We start from the raw sequence: 18,318 nt of genomic DNA, 5'->3' as shown, positions 1-18,318 counted from the left end.
TTGTGGGCCAGATTGCTGTACACACCGCAACCTCTAATAGCCAGCGGCACGTCCTCTTGCATTGATTCATGCCTGTATTCGTCGTGGCATACTGTTCACAAGTTCATCAAGGCACCGTTGGTCCAGATCGTCCCACTCCTCAACGGCGATTCGGCGTAGATCCCTCAGAGTGGTTGGTGTGTCACGTCATCCATAACAGGCATGTTCGATAGGGTTCATGTCTGGAGAACATGCTGGCCACTCTAGTCGAGCGATGTCGTTAACCTGTAGGAACTCATTCGTAATGTGTGCACGATAGGGGCGCGAACTGTCGACCATGAAGACAAATGCCTCTCCAATATGCTGCCGATATGTTTGTACTATAGGTCGGTTGATGGCATTCACGTATCGTACAGCCGTTACGACGCCATCCATGACCACCAGCCGCCTACATTGGCATCACATAATGCCACCCCAAAACAGCAGGGAATCTTTACCTTGCTGCACTCGCTCGACACTGTGTCTGAGACGTTCAGCCTGCTCGGGTTGCCTCCAAACACGTCTCCGACGATTGTCTGGTTGAAAGAATATGCGTCACTCATCAGTGAAGAGGAAGTGATGCCAATCCTGAGCGGTCCATTGGGCCTGTTGTTGGGACCATCTGTACCGCAGTGCATAGTGTCGTGGTTGCAAGGATCGGCCTCACGATGGGCATCGGGAGTGAAGTTGCGCATCGTGCAGCCTGTTGTGCACAGTGTGAGTCCTGACACGACGTCCTGTGGCTGCACGAACAGCATTATTCAACATCGTGGCGTTGCTGTCAGGCTTTCTCCGAGCCGTAATCCATAGGTAGCGGTCATCCACTGCAGTAGTAGCCCATGGGCGGCCTGAGCGAGGCATGTCATCGACAGTTCCTGTCTCTCTGTACCTCCTCCACGTCCGAACAAGATCGCTTTGGTTCACTCCGAGACGCTTGGACACTTCCCTTGTTGAGAGCTCTTCCTGGTACACAGTATCAATGCGAACACGATCGAACCGCAGTACTGACCGTCTACGCACGGTTGAACTACAGGCAACACGAGTTCTGTACCTCCTTCCTGATGGAATGACTGGAACTGATCGGCTGTCGGAGCCCGTCCGTGTAATAGGCACTGCTCAAGCATGGTTGTTTACATCTTTGGACGGGTTTAGTGTCATCTCTGAACAGTCAAAGGGACTATGTCATACAATATCCACAGTCAACATCTATCTTCAGGGGTTCTGGGAACTGGGGCGATTCAAAACTTTTTTTTTATGTGTGTATATAATATGATATTGGTCAATGGAAAACTGCCAACAAAAATTAGGGCTGGAAAGGTAATAGCTGTCAAAAAACCTGGTAAAGATGGCAGCGAAGCGTCACATTACATTACCATATCACTACTTAGTGTAGTTTGTGGACTACTACAAAAAGTCTTGATAAACAGAATTCAGTCATTAGTTGACAAAGTACCTCCGCTTTATCAAGCCGGTTTTCGAAAGAATCGCAATTGCTGTGATCACGTATTGGCACTAACTTCTTTCTTCGAAGCTGGGTGCCAACGCAAATTAAAGATCGCAGTAGTATTTGTTGACCTTAGGGGCCACATTTAAGACCTTATGGCGCCATGGCCTGTTATTTAAATTTGCAGAAATCGTACCATGTAAGAAGTTGGTTAATGTAATGGATAGCTTGCTCAACAACACGACTTCAAGTATTCCTTGGAGACAAAGGGCTACTTATGGCTCTGTGGTATCACCAAACATTTTTAATATTTGTACCAGCTATAGGCGCAACAAGAGTGCTAGAAAGATACAATTTGCTGACGACCTAAGACTAGCTTATCAAGCAAGAAAGCTGGAAAAGCGTGAAAGATCTTTGACCACAGATTTACAGATGAGCGACTATTTCAAGAACTGGAGACTTAAGTCAAATCTATCTAAAACGGAGAGAAATGCTAACCATCTTAATAACTGTGAGGCAAATAGGAAATTAAACGTGGTCTTCGAAAACGCTCCCCTGGAACATAAGCCATACCCAAAATCTTGGGGGTCATTTTAGACCGGTCTCTCACCTTTAAGAGACATTTAGAAAACGTGAAAAAAAAGTAAATACCAGAATTGATATTGTGAGAAAATTGGCCGTGTAAGGATGAGATGAAAATTCAGATATTCTTCATACTGGTACATTGGCATTGGTTTACTCCATGCCAGAACACTGAGCTCCAGTATGGAGAAACAGTGCACATGTACCCATACGTGACGTCAAATTGCTTTAAGCAATGAGAATCTAAATCTACACCACTTCTAAGGCTGCCTTTATTATGTGATACTGCACCTCCATCAATAAGACCAGAGGCAGCAGCAATAGCAGTTCCAAAAGTGTTTCACTCACCGGAACTCACTTCTACATAATCAACTACAGAGTACACATGACAGCACACTCAAATCTAGGAAACCAGTCTGGCCAATGTGAGATGCTCCTCTTTTATATGCTTGTCAAGAATGGAAAGAGGTTAGTAGAAAGTTTCCTTCGATTAATTGTCACCTTATTACTGACCCTAACAAACGCGTAAATGGATTTGGTCTTCCCGGAAAACTATGGACACCTCTGAATCGTTTTCGTACGGGGGATGGAAGATATGGTGCCTCTTTGTATGAAATGGAGGTTCAAAGATGGTCCAGTGTGTGACGGTGCTGATCCTGTGCAAACTGCGCAGCACCTGATTGAAGAGTGTATACTACGAAAATTTCCTGGTGGACTCAGCAAGTTGCATTTGGTGACACAAAGAGCTGTAGAATGGTGAAGAGACCTAGATATTCCACTATAATATTTTGTCTGTATTGTTTGTTTGCTTCTTTATATTACGTATATTTTACTGTATATTTAACCTTTTGTAAATGACGTCCTTAAATAAGACTGTAAAATGACCACATAAGCCATACGAATAAATAGACACTTATGTGCACTTACTCTGACATATAACCAAAAAGTTACAAATCGAACTACGGACCAAGTGTTCATACAAAAACATCTGGCAAAATTTCTAGGCGAAGTTTTAGAGTGTTTGTAGGTAAGAGTTGGACTCTTCCTGCGTTTCTCCTGCGGATCTTAAGTGTAAAACGTCTTCAAACAGAGCAAGAAAGGTTGGCTCTTGCTACACGTATATGTAACAAATTTAACATATCTGAAGACGCGAGTGTGCTCTGAGAACGCGTCCTTCTAATTAAGATATTATATAAGAACTGAAGCAGTGAACATGTGGTTTAGTGTCAGTTATCTAAACTGTCACTTGCCTCACAGAAACACTTCCATAAGGGAGAATTTTAGGCAACTACATGCTAGTTGCCATGGCCAGTTTAAAAAATCCTCCCGCCTTTCAAAGAACACCATATTTCTTGAATAGTGGTTCAAATGGCTCTAAACACTATGGGACGTAACATCTGTGGTCACCAGTCCCCTAGACTTAGAACTACTTAAACCTAACTAACCTAAGGGCATCACACACATCCATGCCATGCCCGAGGATGGATTCGAACCTGCGACCGAAGCAGAAGCGCGCTTCCGGACTGAAGTGCCCAGAACCGTACGTCCGGTTCTTAAACAGTGGAGCAGCATCGGTGCAGAGCTAAAGGAAAAAATTATTTACTGCCTAGAAGGAAACTCCGAAGCCAAGGCAACGACGCTCCCGTCGTGCAAATGTTAGCATTAGGGAGCTCGCTCGCTTGCACCTTGCATCGTGCCAAGTGCCACCGCACCTTCGTGGTATTACCAACTCCACCTTCTCAGCACAACAAAAGAATGCGGTAAACATTGCCTTGAAGTAGTTGGGTGTTGGAAGCGACGGACTACGTCTCAGAACGAAGAGGATTAGCTAGGTACACAGAAATTGCTAGGTATATGAAAGAGAAATTTTTGTTGTATGCTATATGTGTAAGATGAGATATTTTTTATTAAATTTTATTATCAGGAAAGAAATAGCAAGTGGCCCTTTAGAAGACCTAAAATAAAAGGATAAATTACATAGTGCCATTAATGACTACAGGGCAAATTTTATAAGAGGAGTTTACAAGAAATAACCTCGCATGAAATTAATAAAGAAAGAAGTGCCAATATAAAATTAAATCTATTCCATGATAAATTCATAACAATATTTGAAAACAGCTTTCCACATAAGCTAATCAGAAGGGACATTAAGCAACCACGTAAAAAACCATGAATCACTAAGATGATTAAAGTATCTTGTAAAAGGAAAAGGGAAATTTATGTTTTGGCAAGAACAAGTAGAGAGCCTGCAGTAGTTGCACACTACAAAAACTACTCAAATTGCTAAGAAAGGTCGTTGAAGCTCGCCCAGTTAGCGGTTCGGTCTAACGCACGGCTTTCCGGATTGGGAAGAAGCAGCTGGTCCCTGGCACGAATCTGCCCGCTGCACTTGTGTCGAGGTCTGGTGAGCCGGCCAATCTGTGGATGGTTTTTAGGCGGTTTTCCATCTGCCTCGGCGAATGCGAGCTGGTTCCCCTTGTTCCGCCTCAGCTACACTATGTCGACGATTGCTGCACAAACAAGTTCTCCACATACGCCTACACCACCATTACTCTACCACGCAAACATCGGAGTTAACACTCACCTGGTGTGAGTCGTTCCCTGGGGAGGCGAGGTCTCCACTGGGGGCCGAATCGCACAATAACCCTGACAGAGTGGTTCGGCGTGGGGCGGTGGAGGGGTGAAGTTTACTGCGGTAGTCGTCGTGGGGTTGTGGACCACTGCGGCTGCGGCGGGGACGGAGCCTCTCCGTCGTTTCTAGCCCCTCCCCCCCCCCCCCCCCGGTTAACATACAATACACACAATACAAGGTTATTAAAAAATCAAGAAACATGCACACAATGTCAGAAATCAGTACATCTGACAACAGAGTTAAGGCAATATTGAATGTAGTGAAGCAAGAGACAGGACAACCAATCACAGAAGAGGATCACTTTACTATTGAATTGAATGGCAGGTTTATAAATGACAAGTCACAGATTGCAAATGTATTTAATAATCATTCCTTAAACATAGTAGAATGCATAGGGACCAACAGTTCAAGAGAAAGATCACAGCAATATATTGAAGTAACTCTCACAAAAATACATCATATGAATGTAACACCAACTTCTGCTGCTGAAATTAAGAGGGTCATACATTCTCTCAAGAATAAAAGCTTTTCTGGTTTTGATTGTGTTTCCAATAGAGTACTAAAGATTTGTTACAATATAATAAGTCCGGTATTGTCCGAGATATGTAATGCATTTTTCCAGAGAGACGAAAATATGCCGTTGTTAAACCCCTCTTTAAGAAAGGTATTAAGAGAAACGTTAGTAACTACCGACCTATTTCACTGCTGACATCATTTTCCAAAATTTTTGGGAAGGTGATGTATTCTAGAATAGTATCTCACCTTGGCAACAATAATATCCTCAGCAAATCACAGTTTGGGTTTCAGAAGGTTGCTCTACTGAGAATGCCATTTACGTGTTCACACGCCAGATATTACATGCATTAAATAACAAAATAGCACTAGTAGGTATTTTCTATGGCCTATACAAGCCATTTGATTGTGTGAATCATACTACACTCCTAGATAAAATGAAGTTTTATGGGATTGATGGTATAGCCAACCAATGGGTCACGTCACATCCAACCAGAAGAATGCAGAGAGTTGTACTTAGTAATAATTCAACCAACAGAATCCAGGGACACAATTCTCACAGGGGAGAAAACACTTATGCGGTTCCCAAGGCTCAATATTAGGTCCGCTACAGTTTCTTATGTATGTAAATGATCCACCGTCTATCGTACAACAAGCACAATTAGTCCTCTTTGCAGATGACACCAATATTGTAATCACTCCCAGTATACATACAGAAATGGAATAAATGACGAACAAAGTTCTCAAAAGTATCATTGACTGGTTTTCTGCGAATTACCTCACCCTAAATTTCATATCGTATTCAGTGCTGCACCTCTAGGGGTACTGCACCAGTAATAAGTGTAACATATGGTGATGAAACAATACCTAGGGTGGAATTTCAAAATTCTTAGCTGTCCATATTGATGAGAATTTAAATTGAAAAAAAAAATTTTTGGAACTACTAAAGCAACTTAGTTATTACACGTTTGCACTTAGAATCATAGCAAATTTTGGGGAAAGAGAAGTCCGTAAGTTGACATATTTTGCTTATTTTCATTCAGTAATGTCATGTGGAATAATGTTCTGGGGTAACTTATCTTTAAGAAAGGTTTTCATTGCCCAAAAACGTGCTGTAAGAATAATATGTGGTGCTCATACGAGATCATCTTGTAGACATCTGTTTAATGAGATGGCATTCTGACTACGGCTTCACAGTATATTTATTCCCTTAAGAAGTTTATTGTAAATAATCCACTACAGTTCAAAAGGAACAATGAGGTACATAATTACAATACTAGAAGAGAAAATGACATCTATTACTCAACGCTAAGGTTGTACATTGTATTCTTTTTAAAAACAATAACGGTTAAATAACCCTTTGTTAGCCCCGCAGAGAATACGAAGTTTTGTAGAAGACTTCTGAAATGATACACAATTGGCTAATGCACCTTTTTATCTGTCCTGTCCTCAGTGAATGAATGAATGAATGAATGAATGTATGCACACTTTCGCTTCAAAGATGCAAGTGCCAAATACAGTAAGTACAAAGCACTTAAACTAGAAGGCAGTCAGCACTTGTTGGTCTATGAAGCAAAATACAACAATTGTCCTCCCTCTTTCTAGAGTGTTTAATATTCTGTGTCGATTACTTGATTTCGCCATTGTTCTTCCCTCCCACGTCGTCAGTTATTGTGATATAATGTAGCAAAGGTGTGGCTGAACTAGTCAAAAACGCCTTTGTGTCAAATCATCTCCTCTGCTGATTATTTACCATACCAAAGCAAATTTGCGCCGGAACAATAGCTGGAAGGTACAAATGAAAAATGAGGCTTAACTAATCTACACAGATTCTGTTCGACTATTGAAAACTTTGATGTACGTTACGGACTGCCAACAGATACTGATTGCCTTTAGATGGTTCTGTAAATTGATCTCAGATTGCCAAGTATCATAACCCCGTAAGGCCGAGCCTACAACAAATATTCCATAATCACAATGAATCTTTCACTCTGCAGCGAAAATGTGAGCTGTTTTAAAAGCTTACTGGCAGGTTCAAATGGTTTAAATGGCTCTGAGCACTATGGGACTCAACTGCTGTGGTCATTAGTCCCCTAGAACTTAGAACTACTTAAACCTAACTAACCTAAGGACATCACACACATCCATGCCCGAGGCAGGATTTGAGCCTGCGACCGTAGCAGTCGCACGGTTCCGGACTGCGCGCCTAGTTACTGGCAGGCTATAAATGGGTATTGAACCGGGACTAACCCGGAACCATGACTTTCAAGGATAAAGGTCTGCCCGATTGAGCTATCCAGTGCAGTGTTTACCTTTGTCTGGTCATTTTAATAATGTTAATAGATTAGGAGCATTTTATAAAGAAAGTGCCTTTATAGAAAGAACAAAAATCCTATTACTACAACTTTATCTTTACATGAAACCCTGGGCCTACACCTACTTCACGACATAATTTCAACCTATATTACGGAACGTATCGTTATCTTATTTTGAAATCCATTCTCATAGAAATCTGCCGTTTGTGCGTCCGCAAAACTGAGCATTTCTTCAAACGCGAGGGAAGACACGAGATCATGAAATCATGAAGTGTCTGTCACTAGTTTTTTATCGACTTTTATCACCAGATCATGAGTAATGACATACGGTCGCTCATTTACTCGTCGTGCAAATTTGTGCAGCCGTCTTTAAAATACTTTCTATCATTTTCTAACAATTCCCGTGCTCGTTGCTTTCCCCACGTAATATGCTAATTTCACGTCTCTTGCATTTGAGAAACGATTAATAGCGTATATTGACAATGTGTTTTTTTCAGTCGGCTGGTCAGTTTTAAACACGTCAAACCTACTTTCATTCAAACGAAAGCTACCGTTCTGGAGTCTGTGGATAGTCAATATTCGAAGATGCTTTGCGAGCATGCGAGGTGTGCGACCGCAAAGTTCCAACAGGTGTATTTCAAAACGCTACTTTAGAAATGTGTATCGTACTACCGTTTTGAAAATATTATTCCTCCAAAAATTAACGGATTAAGCGGAATTGCTCAATTATTTCTCTCTCTTTCCCAGATGACACGGAAAAATTGTTTCTCTCACTTTTAGTTGGCTTCAACAGGTCAATCATCTAATTTCTTCCACTGGGAATGTCACCAATTTTCTATGACGTTGAAAACTATAAATTCGACATTAATATCTGCTATTTTTCTACCATTTTTACATAACAACCCTTTCCCGCTGTTTCCGCTCCTCCCGTCTCAAACTCAGCTGTCTAAGGCGTTTAGGACTCGCCTGTCTGCGTAAACGACTACGACAGCTATTTTTACATCTACATCTACATTTATACTCCGCAAGCCACCCAACAGTGTGTGGCGGAGGGCACTTTACGTGCCACTGTCATTACCTCCCTTTCCTGTTCCACTCGCGTATTGTTCGCGGGAAGAACGACTGCCGGAAAGCCTCCGTGCGCGCTCGAATCTCTCTTACATTCGTGATCTCCTCGGGAGGTATAAGTAGGGGGAAGCAACATATTCGATACCTCATCCAGAAACGGACCCTCTCTAAACCTGGACAGCCAGCTATACTGCGATGCAGAGCGTCTCTCTTGAAGAGTCTGCCACTTGAGTTTGCTAAACATCTCCGTAACGCTATCACGCTTACCATATAACCCTGTGACTAAACGCGCCGCTCTTCTTTGGATATTCTCTATCTCCTCTGTCAACCCGACCTGCTACGGATCCCACACTGATGAGCAATACTCAAGTATAGGTCGAATGAGTGTTTTGTAAGCCACCTCATTTGTTGACGGACGCGTCGTCGCTTTCCCACCAAAACACAGAATGGCGACTTTCACGTCCGTTATATTTTCCATTAAATTATGTGGGAGACTTGCACCATTTCATTTCATTTTACGGGCTTCTAGCATCATAACGCTGAACGAACCCCAATCACATTAACCAAGACAATGACTGCAAGTTGCTACCAGATAAGAAGGTAATACATTCAAGGTGAAACTTCCACCGTCGTCGACGCACAACCATCACCTGCTGACACTACCCATTCAGAATCCCATAGTACCAGAAATAATCATTTCCGACCATTACTCAGCTGCATATTCTGCATAATTTTAAACCTAAAAATGTACAACACCCTGTACGGGCCATGTGGAAGGTGGTTGTCCACCGTCAGCATGTTCTGCTGAAGACAGCATTAAGTGAATAAATAAAAAACGTAAACAGAAACAAGACCTCAAATTTCCCTTGCCTGCGCCGACCACTATTGGTACTACCTGCTAGTCACGAAGCTGTCTCCACTGAGAAGACGCCTGAGAGCATTATAACATAAAAACAATGGATTTCTGTTATAAGGTACGATGAACCATTCCATGAAGAACTGAACAGGACATTTAAAACCGAAAATGACTAATCTTCGTCAAAATAACAAATTACTGATTCTCCAGTTAACACAAATTAACAGATTAAAACTTGTGGAACAGATATCTAATTCTTAGGTTTGGTTTGTTTTGTGTTAAATTTTTCCTTGTTTTGGCCTTTTTCTTATCCTTCAAAGTATGAAAATAATCAGAATGCTCACGTATGTTCTAACAAATAGTTATGCTGGCGTGCACGTAGACTATAAGGTAGTGTGTCCTGACGGTTAAATGTGCATATGCACTACAGGGTGTTTACAAACATGGGCCACATAAGAAAGCGACAGAGAAGCGGTTGGGACAATTCGGCCACTGATCTGTTGTTCATCGTGACTAAGACCTAAGGTGAAACTGCTGCCGAAAAGAAATTAATTACTAGCACACACATACATATCCAGCTAGTCGCTCTAATACTGTAACTGATTATCTCCTACCTATTCATGGAATGTAGAGTTAGACTATATAAATTTATTTATTAAATGTTAATATGTTGTTTAAACGTTTTCTGTGGGAGACACATCACCGTCTTACGATCGGTGCGCGCCAACGTAACATCTTAGCGGCCGACCCAACAGAGGGAGCTGATCCATTGATCTGTCTTTTTTCAGCTGTCATATAAACATTTTATCTTTCATAGGCAATTTATAGGTTACCACAGGCAATGTATTACGTATATTAATTGTTGACCGTAAATTCACTACAAAAAGGGTCAGACCTATTCTCTTCATATAATTCCTTTTAATAATTTTGTATGGGTAACTGTATTCGTCTTTTAATGTATCACAATCCGTTCCTATGATAGTTATCAATTTTAAAAGTCTGCTACATGTATTTTACCTAATGTGGTTTTATCAAATTATGTTTTTTGCGTAAATAACGACTACATCTAAGTCCACAGTAGCGACATCTAGGGAGGATTTAGGCAAACAGATTTCTGGTAGTTACTGTACTTCAGTAGCCAGTTGCAATAATGACTGTGTGGACGATGTGGCCTATTCTACACCTTATTTTAGATCTATGTGACGATGCTGTACTGATTATGTTTGTATGTTTTGACGACGTCATTATGGCCTTATCACTTTAGGACATGATATTAAAAAGGAACGTTTTACGCTTTTTTATATTTACATTTCCCTGGTTGTATGATAGTATATTGTGATACGTGTTGCTGTATTATGTTTAAAGACACCTTGCTCACTAGGTGTATATATTTGTATATTGTAGATCTGAGGATGGTCATTACGGACTGAAACCGGTCAACGTCTAAAGCATTGATATTGTGATCAGAGACTGGAATAAAAAAAAAAAATTGATATCCAACTATCCCAGGCCCTGCAGAGCAAGTGCTTCCATAGTGCCTCCAGTTATCCATGTTTTGTGCTCGGTTTCTCTAGGTGTCTAGTTTCCAGGACTGCCAAGTCATTCGCTAGAATGCTAGATCATCCATCTAGCGCTGCCTTGGTCGTCCTATGCGGCGACTGGTGTGTGGTTTCCCCCTCAAGTGCTTTCATCATCCGTCTTCTGGCATACGGTCTACATGGACCGCCCAGTGGATTCTTTTGCTCTCCAGCTTCCGTTGTATTGTTGGTTGTTATATCAAGAGGTAGAGTTCCCCATTCTTTCTTCTCCATTCTTTAAGATAGGTCCCCACATCTTCTTCATTACATTCCTTTCAAATATTAATAGTTTTCTTTTCTCATTTAATCAGACTCCAGGTTTCCGAACCGTACATGACTAATTTGCACATCACTGTTAAGTCTCATCTTAATATTCGCTGATATTGATTTTGAGCTGAATGTCTCCCTGAGGGAATACATTAGTTTCATTCTCCCTGCTTTTCTTTCCTTGATGTCCATCTTCTACGCTGGTGTCAATAAAAAAAAAAAGGTCAAATGGCTCTGAGCACCATGCGACTCAACTTCTGAGATCATCAGTCGCCTAGAACTTAGAACTAATTAAACCTAACTAACCTAAGGACATCACACACATCCATGCCCGAGGCAGGATTCGAACCTGCGACCGTAGCGGTCGCCTGGCTCCAGACTGCAGCGCCTAGAACCGCACGGCCACTCCGGCCGGCACGCTGGTGTCACTGGTAAACCAAGATACGATGTATTTGAACTGGTTAACTTTCTTGAACCTCTTTCCGTCTAAAGAAATTCTTCCTACTCTTTTCTCCCTAATTACATGAACTAAAGCCACAGTGTTTACCGTCGCACATGAGAACGTCAGATCTAATGTCATTAGAATCAAAACATAATTGCCACAAACGCATGAGAATTTTGTAGCGAAATTTAAGTCTGTCTCCTTATTCCAAGAGCATGCGAGTGTTCTTCGCGTCCCGTCGCCATCCCCATTTTGCGGACGCCTGTGTGTGTAATGACAATGTTTCCTAGATACATCGCGCATTGGACAGTACGTGTATTCCTGATCAAAACACCTATTCTCCCTCTATGATTTATTTTCCACTTTTAATATAAGGCGTCTTGCACATGACAGACTATCGTGGAGAACATCATTACAGTTTACGGACTGATCACAATGAAAATAAAATAAACTTAATGGCAGATTAAAATTGTATGGCGGACCGAGACTCTAACTCGAGACCTATGCCTTTCGTGGGCGAGTGTTCTACCCATGACGTCATCAATATGGCGGAAATGGCTATTCTAAGCGTCTCCAACAACACGGCAACAAACACGAAAATACGTATAAATAAGACAATAACATCTCCCTCCAAAAATACAATCAAACTAACGGGACAACCAAGGGAAATTGGGTGTTTTAGGGAGGGCACAAGCTAAATATAACACAAAAAACACACCATGATTCCAAAAAACACAAGATGACGAAGATAAAAATAATTATAAAATCTACAGCAATCGGACATTTCCCTTTGACCTATATAGGTCAACGGCAGCTGACGATACCAAAACATCAACGCCTACAACAAAAACGACGGAAATTGGAATCAGACATTTTCCTTGGCCACAGCTGACGGTACCAAAACACCTATACCTACATGTAAAAATACGAAAATTGGAATGGGTCATTTCCCTTCACCTGTATAGGCCAAATATAACTACTGATACGAAAAAAAACCAACACCTACAACTACGAAAAACAAAACCGAAACCGCAACACCTAAAAACTTAAACTCAAACATCCCTACGTAAATTAAAACATATTCAATACACAAAACATTACAATTCGAGAAAAATAGACCCAAAAATACAATTACTTACCACCTACATATTTCGGCCAGCCATCCCAAACACACACACACACACACACACACACACACACACACACACACACACACACACACACACACACACACACAAGGGAGGACGCCATCACACAGAACAAGACGACATCTACAAGCACCACCAACTCAAATTCCGCGCCATAATGACGTCACACACCACAACAACCTCATGTCATGGGTCAAAGCAGACGGGTGGAATCGGACGCTTCCGTCGACCCGAAGTTGCGAGAGCCAGTTTTTCGCTGTGATTGCAGAAATGGCAGTTTTTACCGAACTTCACCCTGTGAACAGTTTATACAAAGCAAGTCAGAAAATCGCGCGACACGTAGGCACCGTCGCCAGCTGAACGGGAGAGAAAAACGTAACTGCGCCAACAATACAGCTTTGTTAAGATCGGTGAGTATTTATGTTCCACAACTGGCGACTGGACGTTTTACCAGGCGCCGCAGCGCACGAGGCTGGACAACTAGGCTATTTGCGGGAATCGAACGTAGTGAATATAGACTTACCTGGGAACGGAGGCTGTAATCCGTCAACGAGCACAGCTTCCAGGAGGTCCTCCTGCAGCCGGTTAGGGTGATGAATGTCGTGCTGCACAGCAGTCATCCGGGCAGGGCTGGTGGCTTTCTACGGCAAGCGAGAGAGAAAAAGAGCGTGGCCAGTAGGAGCGCGCGGGCCGAGTGTGACACACGAAACTGGCGTGTTGTGGCGGCGGCAGCGGCAGCGCACTGCCGTGCCAGCAGCGCGTCCTCACTGTTGCCAACACTCCGCCCTACAAACCCTCCGGCGGAAAGGTGCCAGCGGCTTACATGCAGCGGGGCAGGAAGCGGTGTTAACCTTGGCGTAACTTGGGTAATAGACGCCCAGGGCAAACTGTGACTCTACGCCTGTGCTGCCTCCCCCCCCCCCCCCCCCTGACCCTCGCAACTAGCATCACACAATAAGAACAACTTCGGGTACACTGAACTGGAGAGGGACCTGGGCACCATTATCTGCAAGAAGCCTTCTCAATTTAGGTCTATCCAAAAAAGATCTCAGTGTGCCGTGTACGAGAGTGCTAATTGGTGTAAACATCTCGTTCCCGCCCATCAGACAGTGATACGACAAGTACGAAGAACAGGGTAGCGTATGGTGAAGCGTCGGGTGCTGAGGCCTGAAGCGTCTACTTCAGGCCCAATACCTTCTTTATTCTCTGCTCTCCCCCCTTCTTCGCTACTAGCATCACACCATTTTTGTTTAATCTCAATCGCAGCTTTGGTCTCCTACACACACACACCAATTTATCCGCCGACCGACCGACAAATTTCGTTGCAGCTTAACACACGTCTGACCGACTGCAATTAGCGATTACGGTGTGCCCTGTTGCTGCGATTCGTTTTAAGTTCACTGTTTTTATGCCCTGTGAGAGCCCGCTACGTTTCAGACAGAAACAAACACGGCATTTGCCTCGACTGTTTAGAAAAAAAAAAAAAAAAAAGCATACGGAGCGAAAGCTGCGGGCAAAGAAGTGGCTAATGCAAGGGAAGAAATTCACTCATTTTCTCTTAAGTAAGCAGCTGCGATTCGATGATTTTCGTAATTATCTAAGAATGTATGAATAATGTATTTACGAGCTGCTGAACATCATCAAACCATTATTAACGAAAAAGGATACTGTCATGAGGGAAGCTGTAAGCTGCGAAGAGAGGCTGATAGCTATATTATGATTTCTAGTCATTGAGAGAAGTTAAGAGGATCTCAAATTCAGTGCTGTTCTATCCCAACAATTACTACCTAAACCGATTCCTGAAACATGCAACATGATATATACTTGACTGACGAACTGCATCATGGTAAAGCAAAATAAATAAAACAAAAGACGTTCATGTAAACATCATTATTTGTTGACGTATGTAGCATAAAAGACGACGTGAAAGTTTACTCATTTCAGATTCGAAGAAGAAAGGCTATACACATGGTGTTGGCGCACATTATCTAATAAATACAACAGATATATAAGAAATGAAGTATTTAGCAACTGTGAGAACTATACAAAAAATCTCACACTTTGCTCCTTATAGCAGAGGGCTTGGATGTAGGCTGGGCTTTTAAATGCCTGTAACAATGGAGCAAGTATATTGTATGAATTAACGTCCATTGACTATCGATATTTCGATTTTTACATTTTATTTCCGGTAAGTATCGGAAAGAAGAAAAAAAAAAAACAGAATGTCGACAGACTCTTATTCTCTCCATGTGCCACACGAAACCATTATGGATACGTTAGAAAAATGAAAAAAAGTGTTTCATTTGTTGCGTCTGTACTACTATCCTCCTCGCATGACGTGCCCCATGTACATTTGCAGTTTCTAAATTTCTCCAGAAACCGCTACACATGGGAAAACACTATTTGTTGGGTGGATTGGGGGGGGGGGGGGGGGGGGGGACTGTGGGTGAGAGGGGGCCCGGATGTCGGGTGAAGTTCTGCCCTGCCGATATCCCGACAAGGAAAGTTCGTCGATCGTTCGGTCAAAACGCCCAAACACGTGTAATTTGTCCGTCGGTCGGTTGGTGCGTGTGTAGCTGCTATCATGACACCGTTTTTTGTTTAATCTCAGCCGCTGTTTGGACTGACTATTCCTTTCAGATCAACACCACGTTCTAATGAAATGTAAAATACACATTTCAATCACTCTTTTTACTACAACACATCATGAAACAAGAAAATGCACAGTCGAAGGTCGCATTGGTTGCAACGAAAACGCGATTACATTTTTATCGTTACTTTATCGTTCTTTCGATTAATTATTCGCTTGTAATGGCGTCGTGGGCTGGACTGTCGATATTGGGAAAGGTAAATACCAAAATATCAGACTGTGGCATTGGTACTGGAGCGTACTGAATAGGATCAGAACTGACTGAATTTTAAAATCGTATTTCAGTCACTCTTTTTATTGTAACACGCTCTGAAACAAGAAAATACACAATCGAAAGTCGCACTGGTTGCAGTGAAAACGCTATCCCACTTTCATCGTTACATTGTCGATTAACTCTTCGTCTGTACTGATGTCATGGGATGAACTGTCGGTATTGAGAAAGGTAAATACCGAACTATCAGACTGGATCAATGGTTATGTTATGTTAAGTTATGTTAACCGGGGACCTAGAAACGACGGAGAGGCTTCGTTCCCTATGCAGCCGCAGTGGTCCGCAACCCACGACGACTACCGCAGTCCACCAGACGAGTGTAACCCCTATGTTTGCGTGGTGGAGTACTGGTCGTGTACGCGTACGTGGAGAACTTGTTTGCGCAGAAATCGACGACATAATGCAGCTGAGGCGGAATTAGGGGAACCAGCCCACATTTGCCGAGGCAGATGGAAAACGGCCTAAAAACCGTCCACAGACTGGCCGACTCACCGGACCTCGATACAAATCCGCCGGGCGGATTCGTGCCGGGGACCAGCGCTCCTTCCCGCCCAGAAAGCCGTCCGTTAAACCGCTCGGCCATCCGGGCGGGCGGATCAATGCTACTGGAGCATTCTGAATCGGACAAGACCTAACCGGCCCAGACGAGGAAAATTGCTGCACTAGTGGGAATAGAAGTCCTCCGCTGAACGTGACTGCGACGAAGAACAACATAGAGTACACCGCGTAACATTCTGAATGTCCCCTCAGAGCATTCAGGGGAACAAGACCTTCACAATTTGTCTACAGAAGCTTCTGATTGGATTTCGAATCTCGTATGAACCCATCACGAATTTGAGATTGTATCTGTGTAAAAATGTATATATTTGTTGTAAATCTTTAGTTTATCGGATTTTGTTTTGCTGTTGTTTTCCTGTCAGTGACGTTAACCTTGGTCGTTGGCCTCCACACAAGCACCAGTTTATTGGTCGAATGGCCGATCGACCGACCAGTTTCCTGGCAGCTTACACACGTCTGCGCTCAGTATTTCTCCTGTCATCACTGGATTATTTAAATAAATAAATAATGGCACTCACAGATTGGTCGTTGACGAGGCTGCAGCCTACAAGAAAGTAGGCATATCGTCTTTGGATGACCGCAAAAAATGTGAAGATTTTAAGAATAACAGGTCTCCTTAAAAGTTGATAAACGTACGATAACGACCATAACAACGGCAAGGAATCCAATATTAAGCGAGTACAAGATTTGTGGTAAACTGTTGGAAGTTCTTACACTCACATTGCTTGGAACAAAGCTTCGAAACGATATCAAATGGTATGAACACATGAAATCAGTACTAAATAAGGAGAACGGAAGGCTTAAATTTACTAAAATTTACTAAAAAAAATGTGAAGTGTAGGTGTAAAGGAAATTGTATATAGTACGCTAGAGTGATTCTAGAGTACTGTCCCAGTCTTTGGAGGTCTTATCAAGTAGCCCTGACAGCACATGTCGAATCAATCGGCAGGCACTTTGCTACGATCATAACAGCTCAGTACAGCCCCTAATGAAGAGATATTTAAACAGGTATCTTTGGGGGGAAAGGAGACATTGACCTCACGAAGCCTTACTGGATAAATTTAGAGAACCAGTATTCGAGGGAGACTGCTATCTCCATTGTCATAGCGCAACGCGCGCGGGGACCACAAAAATAAAGTAAAAGGGGCGCACAGTGTAATAAAACGACCTACACTCGTGCTTAAGATTAAAGATTTTCACACCGTTTCAGAAGAGAAAGTCTACGGCCATTTCCAGTCAATTTTTTCCCAGTCTCAGTGGTGATCTACTTCGATATGCTGGAAAGATATCATAGCAACAATTGAGTAAGGCCAATCGTGACTACGTCTTACATCATGCCGCAACGAACAACGTCAACTGTGTACTGAAAGATGTTTAATGGCAAGAAAGGCACTCGTAGTACAGACTCCCGGAGGCAAAAGGACGCGAGAGCAACACAGAAAGTGTGCTGCACGTCAAGTGTATCTTGGACCAGTCTGGAATTGCCCATACCGCATATTTTCGTATAATTTATCATTTCAGCAGTTTTTTTCAGTATGTAATGTCGCTACTGGTATAGTTAGCTACTGGCACAACTCGGATACGACACAGTTGCAACCAGCTCTCAAGGCCAAGACTGAACTCTTGACGAGTGTCTGCTGTTTTATGAGACAGTAACAGTCCCTCGAGTACGCAGAAGCTGACAGTGTCAAATGTTAATGGTTTGTTCCGAACGTAATAAGCGTCGCTTAGCATTATTTAGACGAAGCACCCGCAGCTTAAGCGCTGTCGTTACTCTGCGATCAACATACCGCCTCGAGGTAACGAGATTCGATGACATCCATCTACGCAACTTTTCATAACGTTAACAACAATACAATACCTCTCTTCTCCGTGGCAGCCGTAGTAGATCCCAAAAATATATCGCCCATGCAAAACTAAACTCTCGCTTTGCCACTCTCGCCACTGACAAAGCACATGTACTCGATGCGCCCATTA

At 42.7% G+C, this 18,318-nt stretch overlaps 1 protein-coding gene across 4 annotated transcripts in view; it reads right to left on the bottom strand.

Moving 5' to 3' along the window:
* Positions 1-13,652, bottom strand: part of LOC126273088 (aldehyde dehydrogenase, dimeric NADP-preferring) — a 308,800-nt gene extending 295,148 nt beyond the window's left edge. For 2 of the 4 annotated variants that reach the window (XM_049976507.1, XM_049976508.1), the window contains exon 1: positions 13,386-13,652. In XM_049976507.1, the coding sequence (XP_049832464.1) occupies positions 13,386-13,482 (97 nt within the window). In that variant the 5' untranslated portion in view covers positions 13,483-13,652. The remainder of the gene's footprint in view (positions 1-13,385) is intronic. The other 2 variants (XM_049976506.1, XM_049976505.1) reach the window with 2 other exon arrangements.
* Between the last annotated feature and the right edge of the window lie 4,666 nt (positions 13,653-18,318).

Source organism: Schistocerca gregaria, chromosome 5 (genome assembly GCF_023897955.1).
Source record: "Schistocerca gregaria isolate iqSchGreg1 chromosome 5, iqSchGreg1.2, whole genome shotgun sequence".
In the NCBI taxonomy this organism is placed as follows: Eukaryota; Metazoa; Arthropoda; class Insecta; order Orthoptera; family Acrididae; genus Schistocerca; species Schistocerca gregaria.
This window is presented reverse-complemented; position numbering and strand designations above follow the sequence as displayed.